This window comes from Takifugu rubripes, chromosome 1, assembly GCF_901000725.2.
Source record: "Takifugu rubripes chromosome 1, fTakRub1.2, whole genome shotgun sequence".
Classification (NCBI taxonomy): domain Eukaryota; kingdom Metazoa; phylum Chordata; class Actinopteri; order Tetraodontiformes; family Tetraodontidae; genus Takifugu; species Takifugu rubripes.
The window spans coordinates 21,156,857-21,173,381 of NC_042285.1; the positions used below are offsets into that span (position 1 = coordinate 21,156,857).

General features: G+C 45.8%; 2 protein-coding genes across 4 annotated transcripts; one reads left to right on the forward strand and one right to left on the reverse strand.

Annotated features, from left to right (window-relative positions):
- The first annotated feature begins 234 nt into the window (after positions 1–234).
- Positions 235–5,200, forward strand: LOC101066095 (indian hedgehog B protein-like). Its single transcript, XM_011610797.2, has 4 exons — positions 235–1,108; positions 1,633–1,790; positions 1,892–1,995; positions 3,414–5,200. Exons 1-4 carry the CDS (start codon positions 797–799, stop codon positions 4,136–4,138), a joined length of 1,299 nt encoding a protein of 432 aa, XP_011609099.1. The 5' UTR covers positions 235–796; the 3' UTR covers positions 4,139–5,200.
- A 346-nt stretch (positions 5,201–5,546) lies between these two features.
- Positions 5,547–15,873, reverse strand: bin1a (bridging integrator 1a). Of its 3 annotated transcripts, XM_029843944.1 has the most exons (19): positions 15,549–15,873; positions 14,736–14,816; positions 14,526–14,580; positions 14,271–14,365; positions 13,918–14,013; positions 13,711–13,821; positions 13,530–13,622; positions 13,223–13,308; positions 12,969–13,044; positions 12,794–12,849; positions 12,525–12,569; positions 11,676–11,745; positions 11,450–11,572; positions 10,259–10,279; positions 8,579–8,941; positions 8,038–8,091; positions 7,776–7,850; positions 7,581–7,682; positions 5,547–7,496 (listed from the first exon to the last, which is right to left on the reverse strand). In XM_029843944.1, the coding sequence occupies exons 1-19, from the start codon at positions 15,633–15,635 to the stop codon at positions 7,395–7,397; spliced, it is 1,791 nt and encodes a 596-aa protein (XP_029699804.1). In that variant the 5' UTR covers positions 15,636–15,873; the 3' UTR covers positions 5,547–7,394. The 3 variants fall into 3 exon arrangements, with proteins under 3 accessions (XP_029699804.1, XP_029699810.1, XP_029699819.1); XM_029843950.1 differs by lacking the exon at positions 12,525–12,569; XM_029843959.1 differs by lacking the exon at positions 8,579–8,941.
- Positions 15,874–16,525: the final 652 nt, after the last annotated feature.

A 16,525-nucleotide genomic window follows, 5' to 3' on the forward strand; every position in this document is an offset into this window, starting at 1 on the left:
AAACAATGGCTTCAAACTTGAGAAATACATCGAGCTATTTGATGGAAACGGCCAGAACTTTACATAATGTAGGAGAAAAGCACACACCGCTGTCAAGAGCTCAAACAAAGAGAACAACTGCAAATGCGGAGTGGCAGCAGCAGCGTGTTAGCCGCCTTCCTGCCTGCCTGCCAGCAGAGTGTGGACAGGACGCACCAGTGCGCCCTGAGCTGTCCCCACGCAGCAGGGGCGGGGTGGGTGGCAGAGAAGGCAGCCGGCAGAGGAGGGCAGCGCAGGCAGGGTGCGGTCTGGAGTGGCAACAGATCGCTTTGAATCACTCAGATCCCCTCAATTCATCTGGGAAGCTGCAGCCTGTTGCATGAATGGAGAAGGGAAGTGTGCGGAGTGAGAGCGGGCAGCGGCGGCGGATGTTGTGACACATACATAGAGAGAGAGAGACCGGCAGAGCGACCACAACGCTGCATCCTGGTTATCTGTCTCTCTTTAACTCTCAGCCACCACATCGACTTTGAACCTGTTTGTTTAAATACACGGACTTTACAGCCTGCACTGACTGTTGATTCTGGAAGGCGGAGGGAGCGAAGTTTCTCAACTCGTTTTGGTTGCGGGGAGCTAAAACTTTTTTTTTGTTGCTGCTGTCCTCTTGGCGCCTGGCGCAGACGCGGCGCTCCGTTTTTTTTTGGCTTTGCGGGGCGCGATGCTGCGGCAGTCACGGACCATGTAGTCGGGGACTGAACCGGCGAGGTACTGAAGACGTCTCTCTCCCCCAGGGAGAGTCCTCCCTCAGCCCGGGGCGATGAGGATCTCCTTACTCCGTCTAACCGCCTCTCTGTGCGCCTTGGTCCTCCTCTTCCTCCTCGCACCTGCTTCGGAGGGCTGCGGACCGGGCAGGGGGTACGGCAAGAGGCGACTTCCCAAAAAACTCATCCCGCTGGCCTACAAACAGTTCAGCCCAAACGTAGCCGAGAAGACCCTGGGGGCCAGCGGGAGACCCGAGGGCAAAATAACGCGCAATTCCGAGCGTTTCAAAGAGCTGACGCCGAACTACAACACGGATATTTTCTTCAAGGATGAGGAGGAAACGGGCGCCGACAGGCTCATGACTCAGGTAAGGAGAGGAAACATCTGGCAACAGATGCGCAGAGATGCAGTCTGGCTATTTAATGTGACCCTCGTCAGATTTGAAGGGACTCACTTGGGCCTGATTATCAGCTGCTGCGGGATAAAAAAAAGAAAAGAAAGTGGAACCAAATGATTGATTTAAATTCACTCTTTAATCCTCTGCTTCATTTATTCCAGCTTCTGTGATTGTGTTTGCTCTAAAGATAACTGCACAATCTCGCAACAAAAGTCTGTTCCATTCTTTATTACTTTATTTGAGCTCTAAAGAGGCACCTCGAAATTAAATTTGAGTCAGTCTGAAATAATAAATCCCAAGAGGCATCTTGACCTCAGGCCATGTGTTTTAAAAAGTGGAATCCTCCCAAGTGCGCAAGTGTGTACTTTGATTATTCACCTGGAAAACTGAAGTGGCCACACACACAGAAACACACACACACAGATCTTTTGCATGTCTTCGGGTCAGGTCTCTCTAAGAAAACGCCTTTTCTTCCTTCCCTTTGCTGTCTGCAGCGCTGTAAGGACAAATTAAACTCTCTGGCCATCTCTGTGATGAACATGTGGCCGGGTGTTAAGCTAAGAGTGACGGAGGGCTGGGATGAGGACGGTCACCACTCTGAGGACTCGCTCCACTACGAGGGACGTGCTGTTGATATAACCACCTCAGACAGGTGAGGCGACCCCTTACAAATCTGAAATATATGTGTCGGGGTTGAATGTCGGGGAAAGCCCACAGTAAGAGCCTGATATACCGTGTCATTATTTTTCACAGGGACAGAAATAAGTACGCCATGCTGGCCCGGTTGGCTGTGGAAGCTGGGTTTGACTGGGTTTACTACGAGTCTAAAGCCCACATTCACTGTAGTGTCAAATCAGGTGAGACAAAGATGTGACAGAGACTCTTTGGGCACATTAACTTTGTGCTTATTGTGGTCAGATATCATTATCACTAAAGGGGGATCCCAGCCACCTTTTATCTGTGTGTGTGTGTGTGTGTGTGTGTGTGTGTGTGTGTGTGTGTGTGTGTGTGTGTGTGTGTGTGTGTAAAAGCCTGTTGGGAGCCAATCAAAACTGGGTGTGCACCTGTGCACAGTATTTATCATGTGACCTTTCATTGCCACTGTGCAGGAAATTATGTGTTTTTGTTTCCTTGTCTTGCTTCTGAAATTGTATTTATGAATTATTTTCTGCTGAGGTTTTTATTATTTTTTTTCTTAATGGAGCAAATTGCTAGACAGAGACCCTTTACCCACGTCTGGCAGCGCCAGTTATTTGATGCCAAACTCCATTCTAGCAGGCCAGGGAGGTTAGTAGGCTGTGAGATGATTAACTCTCTCTTTGTTTTTCTGTTGCTTTTCCTCCAGTAGGTTTCTCTCAGATCTGTTATCTGAGTCTTATCACAGCCCTCCTTCCCTGCAGCCTTCAGCCTTACAGACGTACACACCTTGGTCAAATATTAGGTTGCCTTAAGACTGATTTAAGACCAGACTCCCACACACAAACAGGGATTTAGATGACCGAGGGGCTCATTCCAGACCCTTTCTTGTTTTTTTTAAAAGCTTCGTATTGTTCTGGAAACATTTCCCAGATTCTTCACTGTTTCCTTTAAGCAGCAGATGGATTCAAAGTTCACGCTGATTGCCGCTCGTACGTGATCCTTCCTTGTGAGGAATTGCTGCGAGTCCTCATGTGACACAGTTTAAATCAGGAAGGCTGCTGTAATCCAAACAGAACCAAGAAGTGCGAGTCTGCTTGCTTTCCTGTCTCGCTGACCCCAGGCTGTGCTTTGGCTGCAGTGATACAATCAGCTGGTTATCCATTAGCTATTACTGACTACCATGTTCCTGCCACCTCATCTTACTGTGTCTTAAAGGGCCAAATTATTTAAAAGGACATAACCAGCAGATCGGGGATCAGATTTGTTCCCTTTTGAATCTAGAGCAGAGGAACAACAGGTCGTGCGATGCGGGTTAATATACGGTTAAATTATTATGACAAAATATGCAGATGGATACTGATGATGGCATTTTTAAGTTGTGAAGAGAAAATGCTTTTAATGGTAGTAAAAAACATTTTTACTAACATTTCAAGTGTCAGACTTCAAGACTTTAGTCAGAATCATTTGCATTTTCCAAGAAGAAAAAGGCCGGTCACAGCATTCAAAACCTACTATGGTATATCACGTTCTTATTCCCTCTCAGTCAAGTCAAGGTCTTAGTGTGAACCCCTGAACCCTGAACCCCTCCAAGCATCAGAATAAACCTTAATTAATCCGTCTTCTCTCTTGTTTTCAGAACATTCTGTCGCGGCCAAAACTGGTGGTTGTTTCAGTGGCGACGCCCAGGTCGTCCTCGAGGGCGGCGTTACCAAGCCAATGCGTGACCTTCGCCCTGGTGACCGTGTCTTGTCTTCCTCAGCCACGGAGGGTCTTGGTCCATTCATCTACAGCCCGGTCCTGTCCTTTCTGGACCGCCGGCCCAACGTCACGTCGGTCTTCTACACCATCGGCACCGTTGCTGGGCACAGTATCACTCTGACAGCAGCTCACCTGATCTACGTCACAGACTGTGTGTGGAACGAGACCTACGGTGATCTGTATTTGGACCCAGCACAGGAAGTGGGATTTAGCCGGGACAGAGGCCTCAGGATAGTTTTTGCGAGCGAGGTCCAGCCGGGACAGTGTGTGCTAACATCAGGAGGGAAGGTGGGCTCACAAGCAACCTTCTCACCTGTGACTTTCGTGCGGGCACAGAGGAGCACGGGCTTGTACGCCCCTCTCACTGAACATGGCTCCATAGTGGTCAACGGCGTGTTAGCATCGTGCTACGCTGCTGTGGACAGTCACCGTTTGGCCCACTGGGCCCTGGCCCCACTCAGACTCTTCTACACCCTACTGGGACCTTCAGGATCACAGACTGATGGCCTACACTGGTATCCTTGGCTTCTGCAGAGGCTGGGAACAATGCTGCTGGACACTGAACACTTTCACCCCTGGGGGGTGGATCGAGGACAGAGCTAGAGCTCGGGGAAGCAGATTAATGGACTGAAGCTGGGGGTCATCCGCATTTCTGCTAATCACAAGAAACTAACCGCTTAATGGTTTTGGACGTCAGCAGACTGGGAAGACGGGCGGGCGAACTTTCCGAGGACAATGTTCTGGGTGCTTTCTCCAGGAGCGTTTCACATAAGGGTTGTTCAATTTGTGTCTGCATGAATGAAAGCCTGAAGGATCCCGGACCTTCAAACTGCATTGTGGGTCTGAATGATTATCACTCCTGACGAGCGGCGTCTGTTTGCCGCCGGGGCGTGAATGCAGGCTGGAAGGTGCTTGGCGGGGAGGAGGTTATGACACTACCTTTACACTAGCTTTAAAGAAGAATTCAATTTCAATGCTTTTTATCAAGCGCTCTCAGGACACCAGAGTTTTCTGATGAGAAGGAAGCAGGGAAGTGAGATTGTGGAAAGGATGCTTAGCAAATCAAAGGAAATACTAATGAGGTTTACTCGCACAGGGGCCATTGTGTAAAGTAAGTGTTAGCTGTGTATCTGAAGAGCTGGGAACACCGATGGGTGTCATACCGCCAGAACATGCGGCAAAACATTTTTTAAAGAACTTTTGTCTGCTTTCCAGGCTCCCTGATCTGAATGGTAAGGTTGGTACATACTTCTTTTCTGTCTATTACCTGTTTTAAAGGTTTTGTAACAGTTCAAAGTGCAGGCCGGGTCGAGGCGTGCACAACACTCAGGCTATATTCTACTACTGTATTAACATCATTTGGCCAGTTTAATCTTGAATAATTGACTTGATATTTTATTCCATTTATCATCCAAGACTGTTTGCAGTACCTAGACGGGCTTTAGTGTGTCTTTGGGGCTGACTGCTCAGAACCATATTTTTTTTGTAATATTTCTGACACTAAGAATCTATTTTGGTAAATGTGGGAAGCAGATTTGTCACATGTGTGTATTAAGCTATTGCTGGAAAATTATTTAAAGGTCTATTTTTAGAGATTAATGTAAGCTACGGTTATTTTCAGCATACTATTTGTATTTGGAACATAAAGTTGATGTTCATAAACAATGACGGCTGTGTCCTTTATTTGCCTATTATAAATGAAAAGTTCTTCCTTTAGGCTGATGGATGAAGCTTCTTTATCTGTGGTTCCAGGGTGGGCTGCTGCTGTCTTTCAGTACCACGGACAGCAGCAGTCCTGCAGCCCTCCTCATCATTCTGCTTTTTGTTCCGTCGTTGATTTAGAATTAGTGTGAGAACACCGCGCCCCCTGTTGGACACATTCATGTAAACGAGAACGTATCAGAATGAGCGTCTTTCTCTGCCCTTTAGGAACGATGTGTGATAAACTCAGAAAGCACTAAATGTATCAACGAAATACAAATAAAATGCACCAAACCAAACCAACACAACAGCTGATTCAAAGTAATATTTATTGTCATTATTATTGGGCCATCAAGGTAGAGGGGAGATATTTCCGTCCCAGTCTCACGGCTCTCTGCAGGAGACAGATGGGAGAGGAACCAGACCCAGGTGAAAATTAAATAGCCTTAAAAATAACAATGCCAAAGTGACTGCTTTAGTTTGCAAATACACATGAAGATCTCATGCACGTCTCAAGTGGTTGAAATACTGAAAAAAAAAACATTACAAACAACCCCCACTTCCGCCTGAGTCTGGTGGTTCACTAAAACTTCTCCCATGAATCCTTTCTCAGTGTAGGAATTTCTAACTGGGTTCGGACGACGATACGACATCATTTTGAGGCATGGCTGACAGAACTTCTGATTTGAGAATCAAAAATAAATAAATAGAAGAAAATAAAATCAAAGAACATACAGCAAACCCCCCACTCGACAGAATCTGATAATAATTCTAATAGCTGATATCATAATAATTCTAAGCAAACTGCCTCAAAAGTGTTTCAGCATCATTGTCTTAAACTGAGGGCGTTCACACAACACATGGGAATTCAGCATGCTCACATTTACTCACATACAGATATGAATGTCCTTATAGAATATGCTTCCTTCATCACAGTTTGGCAAAATCACACATGTACACAACAAATGCACGATAACACCTGGAACTGTAGTAGCAGCCAGAGGGGAAAGAAAAGACCAAATAAAAAAGGAATCATTTTAGTCAAGTCAAAAAATAAATAAATAAAAAAATAACATTAGTGTACAGCTGACAACCTCGTGGTGGTATTGTCCTTTAGACTATAGATAAATAATTTACGTTTCCCAAGAACCCGCACAAGAGTACACACACACACATACGATCACACATTTCTCCCACTTTTTGTACATCATGTTCCATCCTGACAAATGTCTGCAGACTCAGACACTCGGTGAAGGGTTCACTTCCTGTGGTACCAGCTCACCTGACGGAAGAACAAAAACGCTCCCCCACATCCCAAGTTGGCAACTGTGTGTAATTACATTAAGTAATCTGCATAATACAAAAATAAAAGAACTTGCTCTGGTGCATATTCTGAATGGTCTGCATTGGAGTCAGCGCTGCTCCGAAAAAGAGAATGGAATTCTTTTTAAAAACTTTTTTTCTAAATTAATGGATGAGGCTGGCTCATTTTGGTCACGTCTGAGTAGCACTGGGGTATGATCATATCTGTCTACCTAGTTCATAGCAGCATTTTTTTGTCTGCCTGCATTTTAGCGAGTCAGGGAAATGCATATCTGGAATCACATGTGCACGCCGGACCAATTGATATATGGGGAAGAAGGATTCGCTGAGTTGATGACGCCCTGGTGGGAAACGATACTGGATGGCTACACACGTGGCTAAAACAGACCAACTCTCAGTTTCCTTTGTGCGTTATTTCCCAAACAGCTTTTTAGGGTTGTATGAGGGTCAGTCTGCTACACATTCTGGTGAATGCATAAAATGGCCGCTTTATCGGTGTGATGGAGGGGTTTGGATGAATCAAACATCATTAATACGGCAGTAGGCATTGCAGAGGCACCCATCCCTGCATCTCTCGGACATGATGGGACTCTCAGGTCGTTTCCACTCATGTGGAGAAGTAAGAACGGTGCAGAGCGGCACCTGTGAAATGGCTAATTCTGCAATTTGTAAATGCTGCCAAGGCCTGCGTTCAGACCTTAGGAACACGCGATTCCTGCCAGAGCTGGAACAGCCCGGCTTCTATGGCCAAAGTCCTAGAAGAGATCAGCACGGGTGAAGGGAGGGAACAGTGAGGCTGGAGGAAGGGAGGCAGAACTAATATCTCCTCCTTCCTTCACAGCCTTTGGGTGAAGTTTTCGGGGAACACTCCTTTAGCGGCGTTCTCTTTGTTCTGCTTCCAGTCTTCCTGCTTCATCCCCATCAGCCAGCCGTCATCCTAACGTTTCAGAGAAGAAATGAAAGACAATTTACCTAAAATTGATTATGCCTGTGTGTGTGTGTGTGTGTGTGTGTGTTTTACCTGTTCATCAGGATTGTCAAAGGGGATTACAAGCACCACATCACCAGCCTTCATCTCCAGTTCATCCGTGTCGTTGGGGGCATAATCGTGCATAACTTGGACCTACAACAGCCATTTCCACATACGTCTCTGGTTGGACTGGATTTGAAAATGACAACGATTTCATTCCCTCTCCCTCATCGCTCACATCTGTACCTTAAACAGGAATCCTGGAGGCATTTCTGCAGCTTCCGATGCTTCTTCTGTTGGAGGCGCTGCAGCTGCGGGAGGCTAATGAGGAAGAGAGTCGATCCACAGAGGCGAGAAAAGGATGATCTCTGTCAGTTTAAGAGCTCTAATTGACCTCTAAAAGGTTTTCGCCACCATCGTTCCAACCCACATAAAAGAAAGTCTTATAGAATGAATATTTATGTGTAGGTTTTCATACATTAATCCTATTCCAGATGTTTTTGCTCACCTCTGGTGTTGCTGTTTCCTCCACTGCGGCTGGAGCGTCTGCTGCAGACTCGCCCTGGAAGCAGAAGGGGAAAGAGTCAGAGGTGAGAGGGTGGAGATGGACGTTAGATTCGAGGGTGAGGCTGAAACAAAAGGACAAGACAGATAAGACAGAGACAGTCAGAAGACATGCAGCCCTAGCAGCAAAGATTCTGAGTGACAGTAAAGCTCAGTGCTCATCAAGCTTAAGAATTAGCAGAATGCATGTGAGGGTTTGTGATTAAAAGTGAGTGGGAGATGGAGCAGAATGCCACAGTCTTCTTCACTCAGCAGTTAAGGTTCAAATTTCTCCCTGCGTCTTTGTGGAAGCATCCGTGCCGCTGGTCCAGATGCATCCATACTTTTACATCTTTCTGCATCGTTTGACCCTTTGTTCGCGATGTAGCTCATCTTTGTCTTCACATTATGCTGAAACCTCGTCACAAATATATGTTACACTCTTAAATGCATCCACCATCTCTATGCAGATGCATTTCTCCACTTTGCCCCCTCTTCTTGGTTACCTGACCCTCTTCATCATCCATCGGCGTGATGGCTTGAACGCTTTCTTCCTCGGCTTCCTCGGTCGCAGGTGTTTCTTCCTCTGCGGCCGGCTGGCTCCCGTCATCACCCCAGCCCTCCTGGGCTTCAGCCACAGGCGCCGAATGATCTGCCTGCTTCTCGTCATCCCCCCCTCCCTCCTGAGCCACCTCCACAGGGTCATAGTGAACCGGTTCAGTACCGTCATCTCCCCAGCTCTCTGTAGCAGCTGCTATCGGGTCATAACGGACTGGTAAGGAACCGTCATCCCCCCAGGCATCTGCAGCAGCAGCCACAGGGTCATAGTACTCCTGGGTCTCCTGTTCCTGGGCACCGTTGTCCTCAGACTGCAGGGCAAGGGTCAGGTTTCAAGGAATCAAAGGTCATAAGAGACATTTTACCGTCTGGGTATCACAAGTCGTCCATAAATCAAAAGGTTGGAATAGAAAGGGGGAGGTATCAGGGCAGATTCAATGGTGTTGCTGACATTTGGTGTATTAAAAGAAAGTGAATTAATGAACTTGTTATGTTTAGTTCTACAAATGGAAGAAAAACGATAAAGTTGTCTTTAAAAAATGTATTTCTATGTGGCTGCTGCCTTTTAATGAAGCAAGACGAAGCCATCTTAATGCTTAAACACTAGAAACATTCAGGCATACTATCTTTTAATGCCCTTTGTGGTTGTTTCTGTGCAATTCCACATCATGTTTCTAAGTGTTTTAAACTGTGTTGTGGCTGAATGATGAATCACATAGTTACACGTGAAAGCTCGCCAGAAACTCTGACAATGAACGTTATGAGCGAGTCACGGGAATGCTACGGCAATCTTTGTGATCACAAGATGATGTGATCTGGTACAGACTTGCACCCTAGAGTGGGCGAGTTCAACCTGCCATGGCGAACAGCGAGTGAGCATCACCATCATTATGTGAATCAATCAACTGAATGCCCATAATTAAGGCAGATGCAGAGGATGAGTGGGGGCAGAATGCAGAAACTCTCCGCCTTTTCCCATCGGAATATAGATGATGGATCTCCTGTGAGTTGCTTTTTCCACGACTATGTTCAGATGGAGAAAGAGGAAAGGAGCTTTGTAAGAGTGAAGGTGTCGCGTCGCTCCGCACCGTCACGCCATGGCTGACGCACATCTCTCTTACAAGAACCAACTAAAAGGTTAGTTGATGGCCAGAGGTGGCAAGAGACAAGCGATGCTTGGTGAAGCTGCCCGGTCAGTTCGGACGCTTGCAGTCCACGTCCAGAGTCCACTAGAACCCAGAGCAACTTCACTCAACTTTCAGAACCGAACTATTCCCCATGTGTCGCCATGCACGCTGCCGACGCGCAAAACGCCGCGCAGCAACATGCGTGCAGACGGGGAGATGAGGAGAAACAGGAAGAACGGATGACAATTCAGTTCCAAAACGCCGACTTTGATTCTGGATTCATGTCCGAAATTAAACATTTGCCTTGAGTGCCTTGAAACTGAATTGCAGAAGCTCTGTCTGTGCCGTTCACACTTGAGTGGGACCACGTTCAACACTGCAGACACACGGACACCACAAACAGGTAACACAAAATACACACATGCTGATGGAGATGATGCCCATAATATCCAAATGTCTTCACATTAAAGGGACGTGTTGGGCCGTGGAGGAGTCGCTTACCCATGAATCCCAGTTCGCCGGCTATGCAAAAGAAAGACAGCCACATTATCAGAGAGCACATCAAAGCAAAGCAAAGCTCTTCGTCCTGTCACATGTGGCTTCCATTGCAGGACTCATGCTACTAAACCTACAAGCTTGTAGCAGCAGATCTCCAGCAAGGCAAGAAAACAGGCAGTGGCAGGTGACCTAAGCCAGTCTGGAGGGGACTGTCAGCAACCAACACCACGACTGGAATATAACGGAAAGTTCTTCTGCAAGAACCTTTAAATTCATGTGTCTAAGAGGCCTTCGCAAACATGATAGAGTAGACCACCTGACAGATGTAACAATCACTTATTTAAAGCCTGAAATTACAAAACAATGTTATTGCCTCTCACTCCAAATCTACATTTTGCCATTTACAGTAATCCCAAGGCTGCAGAACAGGAGATAAGCCAAGACTTCATGCGTTGAGTGATCTGTAAATCGTGCTAAAGCAAGAACAGGTTGTTGGGATTAGCTGGCTTCTGCAGGTCTTCATGCCATCACCCAGCATTATTAGGGAACCAGAAAGAGCAGCACAAACCTCAAACTACGCCAAGCTTCTCAAGGGATTTTACACAACTGGTCTACTAAACTGGGAATGGACAGCATGGCAACATCAGCGTCTTGGTTTCTCTGAATAAAGGCTAAAATCTCTTGTGAAGCTTGACATGAGGAGCAGTAGAGAGTCTCTAGAAAGTCTGCGTTCATGCCAGATGGATGACCTGTGTGACTGTGGTGGTGAAAGAGTCCAGGTCCATGTCTAACAGGCTGCTCACTGCAGGACTCTCAAACTGGTAACACAAGGAAGGTGACCACTCACTGGCTAACCACAAGGAATAGAATAGAATAGAATAGAACAGAATAGAATAGAATAGAATAGAATAGAATAGCTGCTGTTGCTTTAAAGCTGTTTTTAATGGGATGAGTTGCAGCTTTTTTTCACTTCGTCTAGAACGTGCGGTACATCTTAAGGCAGATGCAGAGGATGAGTGGCAGCAGAATGCAGAATTTTGTTTTATGTTCACATCTTTGTCATGGAGCAGTAACTGGTTACAGAGCAGAAAGAGAGTGAAACCAGGAAGAGAAAAAAAAGTTGTGACCAGTGTGGCACTGTGGAAGGTCTGGGGGGGGGGGGGTTCCTGTTCCTGGCTGTCCATCATCACTCACCTCTGTTGGGGAGGTGACGCTGATGTCTGGAGCAGCTGCAGCATCAAACAGGTTGATGATGTTCTCTGCTTTCATCTCCTTTGATGGGGTCACCTTTGGTGGAGGAGGCACTGCTGGCTTTAGCTAGACAGAAGCACCATATGGTGACATCAGCTTTTTGTTATACGGAACCAATATCTGGTTTGTGTTCAGAATTTTTTCATAGCGAGGAAAAACCTTTTGCTACCTTGGATGGAGATTTGGGGATCGGTGGTGGTCCTCCGGGCCTGAGAGTGTGGTTGGATGCTTCTTTGACACTAAGGAAACGCACACATGCAACATTTCAGAAGATGTACCGCACGTTCTAGACTAAGTGAAAAATGTGTTACAAAAGGTTTAAAAGAGCGGATGAAGTGAGTTCCGAGGCATGCTCTGCAGGTCCACAGGAGCTCTCATGCAAGAAGAGGGAGGCTTTCTTCTCCTCCATCCCGCCCCTTCTGCGTCCTCCAGCCCATGCAAGCAGGCTCAAAGTGTGCGTCCGATAAAAGCGAGCAATGACAGAGACGTTCAGGAAGCAGCCAGAGATCTGAAGATAGGTGAAGGGCCGGAAAAGCTTGCAGCTTATTGCAGGGCTCCTCGGTCAGCCTATTTACTAGTTCAGCTCTTTATCTTCTATTGAGATACAGTATGAGCCAGCACGAACAAAGCCATTCCTTGAGGCTTGTGCTGCTTCTGTGACTCACATTCGTTAATGAGGGATCTTTATACCCTGAAGGCAGCATGAAAATGATGTTCGAGGTTTTTTGTTTGTTTACCTGCCTCCCCAAAAAAGGGTCTACATCTGCATCAAAGTTAGGGGTCCTGATGTTACCTACTGCAGCAATAAACATGTTAATGTTATTAACTCCTTGATATCTCCAGCTCAGGCTGCTTGGACCTCTGACTGAAGTGTTTCTTGAGACCTTTTAAACCCAAGTAAGGCGACTGTACATCTATACCAAGGCTGCAGACTGACTGACTCACGGACAGACAGGGAGCATGATAGACAGACATAAATTGTGTCACCGTGGTTACCACCACAGCTACTGTAGGTTACCTCCTATTTGTTCCTGACGATGTGGCACCGCTGTTACCTGTCTTTCTGTAAGTAGGGAGGTCAGGATTGGCTTCAGGTCAGTGTGTACAGGGTTTATCGCCACTTAGCATAACATTTGGAATATGGCTGCTTTTACGACGGTTACACACGTAAGGACCTAAATATATTTATTTACATTTTAGATGGAAATGTCCTTCTGCATCTTGAATTTCAATTTTATTTTTTTAAAACTTGTTGATTTTTAAAAAATCAAAGAGCTGTGAACTAACCCGCTTGTGTCTGTTCCTTCCAGTTTCTCTAAGATGTCATACAAGTCCTGGTCCAACTGCCGAGGAGAGGAAAGAAGATAAAAACTTTAGATTGGAGAAGTCACGTTTGATATTTTCATCATTTCCCATCAACTGCTCATGGATAAACCACATTAACAGAGGTCCACAGTCTCACCCTGCTTATTTCCTTGTGAAATTTCTCCTCAAAGCCGGACAAACTCTGGAAGGTGCTGACGTAAAACCCAACACGGCTAAAGAGAGAGAGAGAGAGAGAGAGAGAGAGAGAGCAATGGCTGAACTGTTGGCTTAATGATGTGAATGGTAAATGTAGCGCAGATCTTAGCCGTAATTAGCCTGCAGCAACAGGAAATACACCCATCCAGACACACACGCACGCACGCGCGCACACACACACCCACACACACACACCTGTTCCACAGTGAAGGCAACTCCTCTTGTAAGTCAATATTAATTTCCTCAAACACCTTCTGTGCTCTCTCCAGCTCTTCCTCGGCCTGAAACACACACGCAGCACAGTGCAAACGTATTTGGAGGAGCATGCTTTATTCAGCTAGTGTGGTGGCTAATATCCTCTATATCTAGCAGTGTGCTTCAGGTGGTGACAGGAAACGTGAGCGGAACACAAAGGGTTCGCCTTAATGTCACATCTCAACGTGTCACCATCCTGCAGTCAACAGCCCTCATGGGAAAACAGTGAGATGTCGCAGTATTGTACCTGGTTCCGTGACAGACTACTCTGGGCAACATTATGGGCAGACAGGAGCCCTTGAGCCCAGCCTGGAGTGGCCCTCTCCAACAAGGACGAAGGCTGTCAGACAGGAGCGAAAAAGAAGGGAGAGAAATCAAACTCTGTCAAATTCAGTGAACTTGAATGCCCCATGATGTACTCCATCTACCTTGGTAATTTTAATGCCCCCATCCTTTTTCTTAGACTTGTGAGTGATGGCATAGTTGTGCCTTGCGCTGTCGTAATCCACCAGCTTCCGGTCACGCTTTGCTATACGTGCCTAAACACAAGGTGGGAAAGTATTTGTTGTGAAGACTAAGTTTTTAGGGTGTGAGTACACAGACAGCACCTCTGATATTTGCTGACAACAGCTCACCTTGATGTCAGGGAACTGACCCAGGTAGGTATCCATGGAGATAAGTGCGTGATCGACCAGCTTCTGGTGGTAGTCAGTCCACAGAACGTCACAGTCCTGCAGCGCCGTCCACAAACACACAAATTACAGAGCGGAATTGTTCTGTAACACAGTTCTGGTTTAGTTCTCTGTCGCTTTACAATGCTTTTGAATGTGATTGGGCCATAATCACTATAAGAAGCCAAAGGGAGAATGATCAAGTGGCTTTTTATGCAGTCAAGACACCTATTTACTTGATCAACAAATCAATTTTATCATTACTGATTACTACAAAGTTGTCTTCACACCTGTACGCTAATAAAGGTGTATCTCACCTCCACAATGGAATCCACTTCATTCTTGCCGTACCAGTCTGGCTCATACATGTCCGCCAAACACGCCTGTACGTTCTTTGAGGACTCGTGCATAGCTGATGACAGTGACACATGATTTATAGAAGTGAAATGTACAATTACATCAGTAGATATGTGCATGCTGAGCTGTATGAGTACATTTATATCTTTATGACTATATGTATATCTATTTATATCAGATTAGTCAATCTGTATGGATCTTTAAGAACTTGAAACCTTTCACTGCTTCCAGGTATGCCGTCAGGTCCCTCTGGAGCTTGGAGCCTTCAGCCTGAGGTCGAAATGTAAAACCACACACTTTAAAAGGTGAAAAAACTGGGGGGCATTTATCAACAGCGTTGTGACTCGATTCCCCAAACCTGAACGACAGGCAGGTTTTATTTGATGATGGGGGAGAGGTCGGATGTGACACGTGGCTCTACTCACATACTGTTTGTTGAAATTGATCACTCCCTCCTCAAAAGCAGCATCTTTGGTCTCATCGGCTTTGCCAAGCTTTTGAAGAACCTGACGAAAAACAAATATTGAGCCATAAATCATTTCGATAGTCATAAATAACATATAAAATCTCTTATAGGAATTTTGTAGGGAATATTTGTCTCTTTCAAGCATTGAGTGAAAATCTGGCTTAAAGTAAAGATGAACACATCGGTCTATATTTAATACAAATTTGAATTACTTCTCTTGTATAAATCCATAAGCATTGTGTCTGCAGGAAGACAGTATTTTCTATGCTTCGGAGCCTGTTCTTACACCTTACAGGACAGAATCATAAACTCACAGCCCCCCCTGTGGGTCGGACACTATATGACATGCAGATGCATAGACTAGGCCCCACTTTTTATATTGTACTATGGGTTGTATTTATTATCAAAAAACATAGGACTTTGTTTCTTCGTCATAATCATAATATTGTTATATGGCCCACGACTATTTCAAATGCCTGAAAAACAGTATCAATTGATTTTATTCTAAAGGATGAAATTCGGCTTGCGTACTCATTTTGTCAGCTACAACATGAACGTGCCCGCTGCGTGACATTGAGAATGAAGTAGGTGACGCGGGCATCTCGAGCAAACACAACATCTATGCCCCGATGATTAAACGTCGTGATGCGGCACTGAGCGATGTGGCAGCTGCCGCTGCTGCCGCTGCTGCTGCTGCCGCTGCAGCCGCTGCGCTGGTCGGTGGCCCAAACCGTCGCTTCCCGACATGAACGCGTCAAAATGCCGCTCCTACCTTTTCCTGGGCTCTCGTGAGCTTTTTCTGAACGTTGCTGGCCACTTTCCCCGCAGTCAGCCCCTTCCCCAAATTCAACTCAGCCATCTTGGTGCGTTTCTATCTTTGGGTGCGGGAGATAAGGAAATAAAAGCAAGAACCTTTGGACCGCTGCTGCGATCACTGACGCAAAACCATAAATGTCCAAAGATGGAATAATCCTAGCACGTTTAATGAGGCGTGTGTGGTGCGAAAATGTATCTCTGGAAAGATGTGAGTGCCCGGAGAAAGCTAAGCTCTACAAATACTGAGCTGCTCTGCGCGCATCCGTGACAGAGGAGGAGGATGCGCACAGAGATGGTCTTAAAGGCGCAGATGCTGCCGCGCACCCGCACAGAAACACTCACTGCTGATCCCTGTGATGCTTTAATTCTCCGGTCAGACCAAGGGTGAAGCGTTAGTGTGCTTAGAAAACCCTCTCTTTGGTCTATGGATCTGAAATCTCCCAGATCTGTCCACAAACGTGCCTGCATTCTTCTAATATGCCTTGATGCGAAATTCTGAAGTCTTGTTATGTAACATGACAACTGTTGTTGTCAGGAGTCAGATGATTGATGGAATACCGAGAAGGTGATGTTTTAAACATGAATTGCCTTGTTTTTGTGATTGATGACTCAGTTGTTAAATCAAAAATAGATTGCGGTGATGGATTTGGCACCGTAGACACGTTGAACTTTATACAATTGTTTATTCTCAATCCACTTCAAGTGACCGTATTTCTTCAGAAGAGGGCGCTATTGATTGCTTATAGTTATCTGACAGCGACTGATTTTAATTTACACATTTAATTTATTTCCTTTGCTGCTGTTATTACTAATATTATTATGATTGTAGTATACAAAATTATGACGGAGGCAGTTGCTAAAACCGGGGAGAGCTGACGTATTTAACCTATTATTGAATTACTTGATCTTGAAAGCTCAGCCTCATTTCAATCT

Excerpts from the sequence above, each read along its gene's own strand:
- LOC101066095 (XM_011610797.2), top strand. The coding sequence starts at position 797 with ATGAGGATCTCCTTACTCCGTCTAACCGCCTCTCTGTGCGCCTTGGTC. Across the intron at positions 1,109-1,632 it reads CCGACAGGCTCATGACTCAG|CGCTGTAAGGACAAATTAAA; the intron begins GTAAGGAGAGGA and ends TGCTGTCTGCAG. Across the intron at positions 1,996-3,413 it reads TCACTGTAGTGTCAAATCAG|AACATTCTGTCGCGGCCAAA; the intron begins GTGAGACAAAGA and ends TCTTGTTTTCAG.
- bin1a (XM_029843944.1), bottom strand. The coding sequence starts at position 15,635 with ATGGCTGAGTTGAATTTGGGGAAGGGGCTGACTGCGGGGAAAGTGGCC. Across the intron at positions 14,581-14,735 it reads TCAATTTCAACAAACAGTAT|GCTGAAGGCTCCAAGCTCCA; the intron begins GTGAGTAGAGCC and ends TTTCGACCTCAG. Across the intron at positions 12,850-12,968 it reads TTCACAAGGAAATAAGCAGG|TTGGACCAGGACTTGTATGA; the intron begins GTGAGACTGTGG and ends TCTCCTCGGCAG.